At 39.9% G+C, this 12,892-nt stretch overlaps 1 protein-coding gene across 1 annotated transcript in view; it reads left to right on the plus strand.

Moving 5' to 3' along the window:
* kctd3 (potassium channel tetramerization domain containing 3) overlaps window positions 1-2,469 on the plus strand; it is a 35,530-nt gene extending 33,061 nt beyond the window's left edge. The window contains exons 15-19 of the mRNA XM_056278709.1: window positions 70-166; window positions 565-758; window positions 1,161-1,299; window positions 1,683-1,805; window positions 1,887-2,469. Of these exons, the coding sequence (XP_056134684.1) occupies window positions 70-166; window positions 565-758; window positions 1,161-1,299; window positions 1,683-1,805; window positions 1,887-2,469 (1,136 nt within the window). The remainder of the gene's footprint in view (window positions 1-69; window positions 167-564; window positions 759-1,160; window positions 1,300-1,682; window positions 1,806-1,886) is intronic.
* Window positions 2,470-12,892: the final 10,423 nt, after the last annotated feature.

Genomic DNA, 12,892 nt, shown 5'->3' on the forward strand with positions numbered 1-12,892 from the left:
AGGGATAATAAACAGACCAAAAGTTATATGTTTAGAGGAATGATTGACTGTTGCATTTTCTTTTCTCAGGGCCATTTGGAGAGAGAGATGATCAGCAGGTTTTCATTCAGAAGGTCATCCCCATCACCAACAAACTGTTTGTCAGGCTCTCCTCCACCGGAAAGAGGTCTGTTTCTCTCCCTTTCTCTGTCTCTCACTATTTCTCTTCTGTCCTGTGTCTGTCTTTTTCTCTTTCTTTCCATATGCCTTCCTCTTGTGTGGCCAGCTCTTTCTTTTTCTCTGCCTTTGTCTCTCTCTATCCCCATTACCAAAAAACTCTATCTCTCTGACTAGAAAACGTTAGAGGGTCTTTTTTATCTCAATTTGTCACTGCCGATCCTCACCTCTTTCTTTGATTCTGTTTTTTTCTCAGGAAAACACCATTTCTTCCACTGAAAAACTGAATCATCATTAGGCTCTACTGCCCTCCTTTCACTTACATGTGCACTTTACTAAAATGTCCATATGCTCGTGTTGTGTGTGCGTGTGTGTGCGTGTGTGCGTGCGTGTATGTGTGTGTGTTAGGATCTGTGAGGTGCAGTCAGTAGACGGGACCACCATTTCCTGCTTTATGGTACGAGAATGCGAAGGCTCAAGTCGGATGGGGTCACGACCCCGACGTTATCTGTTCACCGGACATGGCAATGGCAGCATCCAGATATGGGACCTGACCACTGCTATGGACACTGCCAATAAGGGGGAAGAGAGGAAGAAAGAGGGTGAGTAAGGGAGAAATAAAGGAAGAAATAAGGTGAGGGACAGAGTGATTGGGAGAAGAGACAGAGAGTACCATATAGTGTGTGTACGTATATGTTCACTGGAGTGAAGAATATGGAAACCAGTATGTTAGGAAACTGCAGTATGTTAGGAAACTGCATATTTCCACATTTACTAAAAAGGGTCAACTCTGGCACATATCTGAACTTTCATCACTATTAAAAAAAATTTGATTTTTTTTTCTTTATTGCACTTGGCCATGTCTGAAATTGAAGCATGCCGAACTGTCTATTAAAAGTATTCATTCTATTTAGGCAATGTGGTATGCCACATGCAATTATTGTTTTTTTTTTAATCAAAATATATCACTTATTTTTCAACAATCTTTTCTGTTTGCTCAACAGATGTGGGTGGGCCTACAGAAGAGGAACTGCTGCAGCTATTGGACCAGTGTGACCTAAGCACCTCCCGCTGTGCCACGCCAAACATTAGCCCCGCCCCCTCTATGCTGCATCACACACGGCTCCGAGAGTCCTGCTCCAGGTCGGAAAGTAGATAGTAGACAATAGGACAAACAACAACATTATAGAGACCAACAGACGCACACAAGCATAGCTGTGATAGTGCTATTCTAGACAACAATATTAAAAGGCTTTACAATCCAAAAGTCTAAATGTAATTATCACAAATTACCTTTAACGGTTATAATTAGGTAGGTATTTAGTATTTTCCATTGGATTCCTCCTATTCATTAATATACTCTGGTTTCTTTCTGTCACTTTAGAGTTTTGCTTTCAAACACAAAAGAAAACTGACTGCATTTTCAAAAAATTTGAGAGGCTGTGTGTCAGGTTCTTTCCATTAAAAAAACAAATGTACACTGACAAACAAAATATCAACAAATTTTCTTCTTCCTTCAAACTCAGTCTCCAGTTACAAGGCCAGGAGCCCATCCCAGAGAGTCAGGCTACATATGGAGCTCTGCGGCCCTACAGAGAGAGTCCGCTGCTGGCCCGAGCACGACGGACAGAGTCTTTCCACAGCTACAGGTAAAATAATCTGACTAACTGTTCAGATATTTCTATTTGTCAGTCTTACTTATTCAGATCTGTTTATCTGTCTTTCTACAGGGACTTTCAAAACTTCAGTCTAAATCGAGGAGTATTGGAGAGCCCAGCTCAGACCCCTACCCAGGGCCCTTGCCCTGTCTTCGATGCCCGTCGCTCGCTGTGTGACTTCGGGCCTGAGGATCGAGATAGGAGGGCCTCAGCAATGGAGCTCTGGGCCAGCCGAGCCCCCAGCACTTGCTCCAACACAGCTACAGTTGCTGCTGGTGTTTCTGCGGCGATGACAGAAGGCATTTTGGAATCATCTCGACAACCACCCGACAGCCCAAATGTTGGAGGTGACACACGGCGAAAGGTGCAGCTGCAGCCAGATGAGGGAGAAGGGGTGGGCTTTGGGGGAGAGGCGTTGAAGGAGGGAGGGTTGAAAAAGAAGGGAGTGCTAGAGGGAAGCTTGTTTTTGGGGAGGAAAAAGGCTCCCCCGATCCCTCACCTCTCCTCCCTTCCCTCCTCCTCCGCTGGATCCGAGGGAGGTGGTAGCGATTCATCGGCCACAGCCTCCCCTTCCCCTACCAAACTGGCCTGCTCCACCTCTCCCCGACACAGGAAGCTGGCCCCTGAGCCGTCCAATCAGGACAGCAGTCTGTGAGTGACAGTCAGCGCAAAGTGTCCACCCCCTATGTCTTTCTATCCATCAGTGGAAGCATCTCAAAGTGGAGTCCTATACTCTTGGGTGGGTGCGGCGTGTACACCCAACTCTGGCCATAGAGTATATCCATCTGTAAACCTAATTACCAATGACCTACACCACATTTTACTTCCTGTGCTGGGAGTGACAGAAAATGGCTGTGACAACATGACCTCAAATAAAGGCAAAAGATACCCTCCTCCTCAACCATTGCCACTCCTCAACCACCGCTACATCACTTTATCAAGAAGCGGCACTTTTCTAACCCCAGTCTTTTAAAACTAGGTTTGAAGACCCAAAATTGGTTGGGGCTTGTTATTGAGAGCACACTACAAAGGGTGATAGCGTGTATTGATTGTAATGTGTGTATTTTACCCCATTTGAATCCTGGGCTGAAAAAGTATGTGAGGAAAAACCCTCACCCCTCTAGTCAGTGGGGGTTGGAGGACTATTAATTTACTATGAAGTGCTGCCATTGTACTTTGATTTCACTGGCAAAGAATTGTTCACGACCCACCACCTCAACGAAACAGGAATGTGACATAGAATTCACATTCATTTATGCTGATTGGGATTCTTGTAATCATCACTTTCCCAAATCATTTCTTGATATTATTTATGTTTTTACCAGACAGTCATCTTTTTTTTTTTTTTAACAGACCTGATCGATCTGCCTGTATTGTCAGATTGATTGGGTTGGCTCTCAATGAAACTCTTGAGAAGAGTTTGATTGGTTATCATTGGCCAGTTTGGTTTGGAAAAGGAACCACTGATAAAAAAGACTTTGTTGGAATTTGTAACAAAATACAGTCTATGAAATCATCATGGCATAATACCAACTTTCTCAAAGAAAAAAAAAAGGTGACACAGAATCAGTTACTTAACAACAATCGTGGAGCAGGATTGTGAAGCTAACATGGCTGCCGTTCCACTGGAAAGAATACATTTGGTTGGACCCAGAACTAGGTAAACGCATGGCTTCAAATGAATCTATCTTGTAAGACATTTAAATAGCCTCAAATTTGAAGTATTTGCCATGGGGTAAGTTCAATCAAGCCATTCTGTGGCCCTCTTTTTGAAGCTTTTCCTCAACCTTTTTCAAATGATTTAATCATATTTAACTATTTGTTTTGCTCCTGTGTCATCCTCAATACTTTGCCATCTTGCCATCTTATTTTGTTGTATCTAGATGGATTTGGTCAAAGTCTCTGGCAAGGAATAGAAACAAGACATTCAAGATTACAATTTATGATGTCAACAATGTTTAGGATTATAACTTCAACATATCTTAAATGTTTTCCATGGCTGCAAGCTTGCAACCTTGGCAGCTACTTAGATCTTCGTGCCCCATTATGTGTCTAGCTGAAAGACTAAAGTTAAAGACTATGGTGCTCATTGAACAGCATTGAAGATGAAAGCAGTCAGCCAATTTGTGGTGGAACTATTTTTCAGTTCCTTCCAGCTGTCACAGCCACAGTTTGGAGAGTATGATTTGAATTCTGTTTTGAGTAATAGGTTTTTGGCTGATCAGTGGCAACTATGCAAAAGTGGAACATCGGTACGCAACAGAAAACTCTCAAGTTTAAAGTTCTCTGTGCAGTTTTTACATCAAGGTTCAGCATTGCTAAATCCTGACCTTTGATTTATGAGAACCTAAGCCTGCATTTATCGGCAGCTTCGAACAAATTTAACAGCTGCAGCAAATTTTTATTATTAACCTATTTTGACACCGAGGTAGAAGGAAGTTGAACTTGACTCTCCTCAACAAAGGCACATAGCTGAAGCTGTTGATTTCAACATGTGAATTCAGCATTTTAATATTTTATATATATATATATATATATATATATATATATATATATGTGTGTGTGTGTGTGTGTGTGTGTGTGTGTATGTATGTGTGTGTATATATACACTACCGTTCAAAAGTTTGGGATCACCCAAACAATTTCGTGTTTTCCATGAAAAGTCACACTTATTTACCACCATATGTTGTGAAATGAATAGAAAATAGAGTCAAGACATTGACAAGGTTAGAAATAATGATTTGTATTTGAAATAAGATTTTTTTTACATCAAACTTTGCTTTCGTCAAAGAATCCTCCATTTGCAGCAATTACAGCATTGCAGACCTTTGGCATTCTAGCTGTTAATTTGTTGAGGTAATCTGGAGAAATTGCACCCCACGCTTCCAGAAGCAGCTCCCACAAGTTGGATTGGTTGGATGGGCACTTCTTTGAGCAGATTGAGTTTCTGGAGCATCACATTTGTGGGGTCAATTAAACGCTCAAAATGGCCAGAAAAAGAGAATTTTCATCTGAAACTTGACAGTCTATTCTTGTTCTTAGAAATGAAGGCTATTCCATGCGAGAAATTGCTAAGAAATTGAAGATTTCCTACACCGGTGTGTACTACTCCCTTCAGAGGACAGCACAAACAGGCTCTAACAGGTACTATTTAATGAAGATGCCAGTTGGGGACCTGTGAGGCGTCTGTTTCTCAAACTAGAGACTCTAATGTACTTATCTTCTTGCTCAGTTGTGCAACGCGGCCTCCCACTTCTTTTTCTACTCTGGTTAGAGCCTGTTTGTGCTGTCCTCTGAAGGGAGTAGTACACACCGGTGTAGGAAATCTTCAATTTCTTAGCAATTTCTCGCATGGAATAGCCTTCATTTCTAAGAACAAGAATAGACTGTCGAGTTTCAGATGAAAGTTCTCTTTTTCTGGCCATTTTGAGCGTTTAATTGACCCCACAAATGTGATGCTCCAGAAACTCAATCTGCTCAAAGAAGTGCCCATCCAACCAATCCAACTTGTGGGAGCTGCTTCTGGAAGCGTGGGGTGCAATTTCTCCAGATTACCTCAACAAATAACAGCTAGAATGCCAAAGGTCTGCAATGCTGTAATTGCTGCAAATGGAGGATTCTTTGACGAAAGCAAAGTTTGATGTAAAAAAAATCTTATTTCAAATACAAATCATTATTTCTAACCTTGTCAATGTCTTGACTCTATTTTCTATTCATTTCACAAAATATGGTGGTGAATAAGTGTGACTTTTCATGGAAAACACAAAATTGTTTGGGTGATCCCAAACTTTTGAACGGTAGTGTATATATATAAAACTTTGTTAAAAGAAACTCAATGGTAGGGAAAGTGCTCAACAAATAAGGAGCAAAATAATCCAGTGAGTCAAGAATTTACTTGACTCACTGGATTATATATATATATATATACACTACCGTTCAAAAGTTTGGGATCACCCAAACAATTTTGTGTTTTCCATGAAAAGTCACACTTATTCACCACCATATGTTGTGAAATGAATAGAAAATAGAGTCAAGACATTGACAAGGTTAGAAATAATGATTTGTATTTGAAATAAGATTTTTTTTACATCAAACTTTGCTTTCGTCAAAGAATCCTCCATTTGCAGCAATTACAGCATTGCAGACCTTTGGCATTCTAGCTGTTAATTTGTTGAGGTAATCTGGAGAAATTGCACCCCACGCTTCCAGAAGCAGCTCCCACAAGTTGGATTGGTTGGATGGGCACTTCTTTGAGCAGATTGAGTTTCTGGAGCATCACATTTGTGGGGTCAATTAAACGCTCAAAATGGCCAGAAAAAGAGAACTTTCATCTGAAACTCGACAGTCTATTCTTGTTCTTAGAAATGAAGGCTATTCCATGCGAGAAATTGCTAAGAAATTGAAGATTTCCTACACCGGTGTGTACTACTCCCTTCAGAGGACAGCACAAACAGGCTCTAACCAGAGTAGAAAAAGAAGTGGGAGGCCGCGTTGCACAACTGAGCAAGAAGATAAGTACATTAGAGTCTCTAGTTTGAGAAACAGACGCCTCACAGGTCCCCAACTGGCATCTTCATTAAATAGTACCTGTTAGAGCCTGTTTGTGCTGTCCTCTGAAGGGAGTAGTACACACCGGTGTAGGAAATCTTCAATTTCTTAGCAATTTCTCGCATGGAATAGCCTTCATTTCTAAGAACAAGAATAGACTGTCGAGTTTCAGATGAAAGTTCTCTTTTTCTGGCCATTTTGAGCGTTTAATTGACCCCACAAATGTGATGCTCCAGAAACTCAATCTGCTCAAAGAAGTGCCCATCCAACCAATCCAACTTGTGGGAGCTGCTTCTGGAAGCGTGGGGTGCAATTTCTCCAGATTACCTCAACAAATTAACAGCTAGAATGCCAAAGGTCTGCAATGCTGTAATTGCTGCAAATGGAGGATTCTTTGACGAAAGCAAAGTTTGATGTAAAAAAAATCTTATTTCAAATACAAATCATTATTTCTAACCTTGTCAATGTCTTGACTCTATTTTCTATTCATTTCACAACATATGGTGGTGAATAAGTGTGACTTTTCATGGAAAACACGAAATTGTTTGGGTGATCCCAAACTTTTGAACGGTAGTGTATATATATATATATATATATATATATATATATATATATATATATATATATATATATATATATACACGATTATTTCCAGGAATCAGTTATGAATGTGACCAAGACAACACAGACTTGGTGACTGCACACAGTGGATAACTTGCAATATGAGTGACCCACTCCAATGACATTTACACAAACAATAACTGTAGCTCACCTTTGTCTGAATTTATACAGGAACAAAACACATTTTTATGACTTTGTGGTATTGATATGACTTTTTAAGGATGCCTAAAAAGGGAGAAATTGTTTGCTACTTTTTGTCCCTGTTCAGATCAGTTATATGGAAAGCTCAGATCTGTGCCAAAAATAGTCATAACAGTTTTTGTCTGCCTGTGTAAATTAAGATTTCAGTCTGTCTCAGAGAGCCTTTTTCCTTTTTCACTATGGCTGTTCTGTGGGGTGGATAGCATGCTTTTGTGGACCTTACAATGACTTCTACAACACTACTACACTCAACTTTGTTCCAGTAGCAACACTACATCACTTTAGTCATTCTACTTTTTTATGTTTCTCATATTATTTTTAATATTAAACAGTCACAGTGCCTTATTTAACTTATTTTAAAGTCATCAGTCTATCTGTCCAGTGATTTAGTTGAAAAGGACACTTACCAAAGTCTTATGAAGCTGGAGAGAGTGAGGAAATGGCCCTGGTCTGCTTTAACGCTGCCTGGAATGGTCTTATTGTTTCATTTACACTTCTAACCCTGCTGGTCAAATATAATTTATAATCAACATGAGAAAGATCAGTTACATGATACATTCAGTTTTGACAGGATGTGCCAGAAAGTTGGTAAAATAGCAGCTGGAGGAGGGAAGAGGACCACATGGATGAGTGATTATATGAATTGGCAGACAATAGATATTAACTGATCGCTATATCATTAAAAGATGATCACATAGTACCAATAGGATCAAATAACTACAACAGGAGGTTTATTTCTTGGCCCAAACTCCTACAATCTGTTTCTTTACTGCATTTGCCTCATTCTTGTTAGTGTGTTTTCAACCACCTAATCAGTTGTGAGTAATGTAATGATAAAGCAAGTCTGAAAGCTACAGTGGAAAGAGGAAAATACAAGCAGAGCACCTTGATTACTATGCAGACATGCAGACCCAACAGAATCAGATAGGTGGAAGTAAAATAGTGGCAGTTCTCATCAGTCAGTCATTGCACAAGTTCATCCTACTTCCCAATTGCTTGAACCTATAAAATCCCTTATAAAGTAAAATAAACCCTTTCTTTTTCCTTTGTTGCAAAGGTGTTAAGAGCAATAATCGTTTGGCTAAAATACGCTGAAAACGCTCTAGCAGCAGAAAAAAAGTAAATTGTAATGCCGTCCTGCTGTGTTCATTAAACACTAATTTTGAGCATTCAATACCTAATCGAAATCATTAGAGTAGGTTTTTGCATGTTTATTATTATTTTTACATAACTGGCCAACCGGCCACTAACTGTACAAATATGTAAATCTTTATATGCAAATTGACTTTATGTGAAATGGACTAACATAATCTAAAGAATATCCTACTATGGATGTGTTGATGTGTGTGTGTGATGCTCTGTTGATTTGCCGTTGTTACATGTTGGTATTACCCTGCTATTGGACCTAACTGCATTTGCACTCGCACTATGTGTATCTCAGGATGGTGAGCTGGACCGTCTGTCCATCCATCTCGTCATCTGTTTGTCTTTACATGTTGTTGTCCCTTCGCTCCTCGCTGGCTATGTTTACATTATATTCTAGTTGGAAGCAAGTGTATGGAGCAGAATACACATCAATCTATTTAAGATACCCTGTTTATCTTTTGTTAAACAATAACTTGTCTATGTTGGAAATTATATGTACTGCCATATGTTCTGTTAGTAAGTATGGTTGTTTACTGATATACATGACTGAATACCTCTGTCATCAGCGAAACATCTGATTTTAGAAATGATGTACTCATGTTTTAGGCTACATCCCATTTATTTTAACTTTTTTTCCTCTCATTGATAATTTTCTTCGAACTGTCAGAAGTCTTAGAAAGTTTGACATTGGGGCAAAGTGACATTTTCTTATCGTTTCTAAATTATTGCATGGCAAAAAAAAAGGGGGGGTGGGAACATTCATCTCCAAAGTTTACCAACATTTCAAAATTGCTGTAAATGTTGCTGCAAGCAAAGGTTTAACTTTTGAAGGGATGCGCCACAGTGCTCCAGTGAAGTTAGAAAAAGTTAGTGGAGCTGAAGCATTTTCTACAGTTATGTTTGCCTCATTTGTGTCCACAGTGAAAAGTGACCTCTGTGCAGAAGCCTTACAGCCAGCAGAACGCAAACATCAGTCTCGATTTCTTTTCTGCCCACAGTGGCAAGTTAAATAGTTTTGGGATGTTTTTCTCTGACCAAATTCACCAGATAAAACCACAGATATAATGGGTAAATTTATGAAAAAGTATTGGAAAAGATGTTAAATTGTATTTGGACTTTACAGAAGATCAGAGTCAGGGAGGACAAAAACTATTTTAAAGCCCAAAGCTCACCCAGCATGTTTTCCAACACTGAATATACACAAGTTAAAATCGATTCTCAACATTAACATTTTTACAGAGGACGGCAGAGTTTAATCTGAATTTATCCATTTACCTTTAGTTCCAAAATGACAGGAAGAAAGGCCGATGGGCAGTGTTTGTATTCACTCAGTGGTTTGCAGGGAAAACTTGCCAAAGCATATGATTTTTGTTTTGCTAATGAGTCAAAGGGGTGCGAGTGTGTTTGTGTGCATGTGTCTCCGTCCCTTCATCTCAGTAACCTTCCCGTCCAGACAGTCTCCTCCCTGGGACGGAGTCTCGTCAGCGTGATTTATGAGTTTAATAAAGCCGTGTGTGTTTGAGTGTGTGTATGTGTGTGCACGGCCCTGGGCCATGCTGTCCCTTACAATCACTCCATGATCTCTTTTCACAACTTCTCCCTCCCTCCATGGCTGACAATAAGCTGTGAATGTGCCTGTGAACATTTTAGCAGTGCCCTTGTCAGACTGGTGTCCTTGAGGGAGGGCATAGTTGTTACTGCCAGTTTGCTAATATCAACCCTGCCTTGATGTCCCCTTAAGGGACACAGAGGCAAAACTAATTGACTGCTGCATAGTTTTGATTGAGATACCATCCCCTTGTGTGTGTGTGTGGGGGGGGGGGGGGGGGGGCTAAAAATTGGTTACTGGTGATTGTGGACCTTAGACAATCAGTACATTACTGTGTTTTACAGACTCAAACCAAGACATGGCCCCAAATAACACGGGGCTAGACTTCATATTGTCCCCAAAATACCACCACAACCATTAAGCAGAGGTTTCTGCAAACAAAAGAAATTAGTATAATCCATCGGAAGTTCTGTAATAATGTACTAACATTGGGTGGAGGTGTGCTCTACTAACTGAATATCCTCTTAACACTGACTAAAGCCTCATTTATGCTGCTGCTTTAAAGCAGAATTTTTTCCCGTGTTTGTGAAGCAACTTATATTTATGATTTAACAGTAGAGGTACCTGATAAACTACTTTACTCTCCTTATCAAAGACAAAGCTCAAACTGTTGACTGCAATTTAGTTAAAAGTTTACACTGACTATATCTGATATTTTTTTTAGCTTTCAATGCAAGTTATGATTTTAATGCCTCTTTTCATTTTTTTTTTAAATTTTATTTGTTTATACCTTATCTCCCTATGTAAATCCAGCTACGGGCACGCGACGTTCTTTAAAAATGAACTTATTTTGCCACCTGAAACAAATAACCATAACCTCAGTGTGTGACAGATATCCATGTACTGCTATGAGAACGACGTTTTGGGTTTTCTTCATTGTAACACTCCATATCTTTATGCATTGAGATTTGGACCTTCACATGAACTCATACCTGAGTTACAGACAAAGGTAGGAGTGTTTGTATGTGTGGGTTTGTGTAGTTGTGTTCCGTGTTGAGCTGCTGCTGCTTCTGTGTACTGACATCTCTATTCATGATGGAGTAAAACCAATATAATACTATAAAGATGGTCTCTGTCTTGTTCATTTTTCTTCTTACTGTCCTCTAAAAACCTTTTTGGCTTTACATGACTTCATGGTGGTGTCCATGAACAGTGCTGGGAGGATGCTGACATGGTAGGCAGGCCTTTGGGGCAACTTTTTTGTTTTTTGGACCCCCCCCCTTTTTTTTTTCTCCTCCCAGTTGTATCCAGCCAACTACCCCACTCTTTCGAGCTGTCCTGGTTGCTGCTCCACCGCCTCTGCTGATCTGGGGAGGGCTGCAGACTACCACATGTCTCCTCCGATACATGTGGAGTCACCAGCCGCTTCTTTTCACCTAACAGTGAGGAGTTTCACCAGGCAGACGTAGCACGTGGGAGGATCACGCTATTTCCCCCTGAACAGGCACCCTGACCGACCAGAGGAGGCGCTAGTGCAGCAACCAGGACACATACCCACATCCGGCTTCCCACCTGCAGACACCGCCAATTGTGTCTGCAGGGATGTCCGACCAAGCCAGAGGTAACACAGGGATTCGAACTGGTGATCCCCGTGTTGGTAGGCAACGGAATAGACCGCCACACTACCCGGATGCCCCCCGTTGGGTCAACTTTACCGAAGGAAATATTTCATCATACTGACAAAATATCAAACAACAAGTTTTGTTATCACCAATTCTCTATTATAGTCGCTATCAAACCAGTTATTATGCTATTAGCCACATGTCTCACTTGTCATATTGGTCAAGAATTTGCCTGGTGTGTTTCACATGAAGGAAATACAGGAAATATGTTTTCTAGGCAACGTGTCATATTTATAATTTCCCAAAAGACATTGATCAATAATTCAGTCATCTATAAATAACACTTTAGATAACATACGACATAAAACAACCATGAATAATACTGGGTGAAAAAGGTTTTAGAACAATACACCGAGCTTGACTTTTGCACACTGATATAAACACACAAAAATATATCGTACACTTAGAATGTCAACAGTTTCTTGCTGCTCTCTGATCAATATCCATCATGATGTTTTCTCTTAAGCTTAAAGGTCCGATCCGTAATACCATGTAACCATACGTTTTGCCATTGCACTAAAAACCAGAATTATAGTAGTATAGTATAGTATTATGGTAGAAACATGGTTTCATTCTCAAACTGATGTTACAAGGGCTGACAGTATATAGAGCAACTAAAACTTAATGAACATAAAAACTGTGAAATACCCATTTGTAGTGAAAATATAAAATCAGACCTACTCCTAAGGTTCAAATGGTTGTAGACAGTTGCAAAAAGTTTGATATCCATGATATCTAAGAGTACAGTATTTAACTGAACAAAATTGGTCAAAAATATTTTAGATTGGGCCTTTAAGTTGGATCAGACAGGCGTGATGTTGACTTTGATTAATACAATCAGACGGCACATCTGGGACTCCCAGTCACAATTAAGACAGTTAAAAAACAGTTGGCATTTTGAGGCATTATACAAAGCTACCTAATACCAAGGCCGTTGTTATTACTACCGCTAAAGACCTACTGCTGCTGTTCTAGTGTCTACTAGGCACAGATAATAGACAAGTTGAAATGTTATGGTAAAGGTAACTGAAACACTAAACCTGCAGGAGCTGCTCTATTTGCAGTTTTATAAAGCAATAAATACTTATAACTCAAAAGATCTTCCAGGCCAGAGAACTGGCATGCACTGGTCAGTATTTTTATTCATTTTTAAAAATTGGGCGCAATTCCCAAAAATTCTAAGACTTAGAAGTTAACAACTCAGTTCTAGACACATCTGGATTTTACAAACCTGTTTTTTCTGAGGGGGGGGGGTACAAATATTACTCGTTATGTTCTTTTTTGATTTTAGATTGGGCCCTAATTGTGTGGTAAAGAGTCAGGATCTTGTC

This window comes from Lampris incognitus, chromosome 4, assembly GCF_029633865.1.
Source record: "Lampris incognitus isolate fLamInc1 chromosome 4, fLamInc1.hap2, whole genome shotgun sequence".
NCBI lineage: Eukaryota > Metazoa > Chordata > Actinopteri > Lampriformes > Lampridae > Lampris > Lampris incognitus.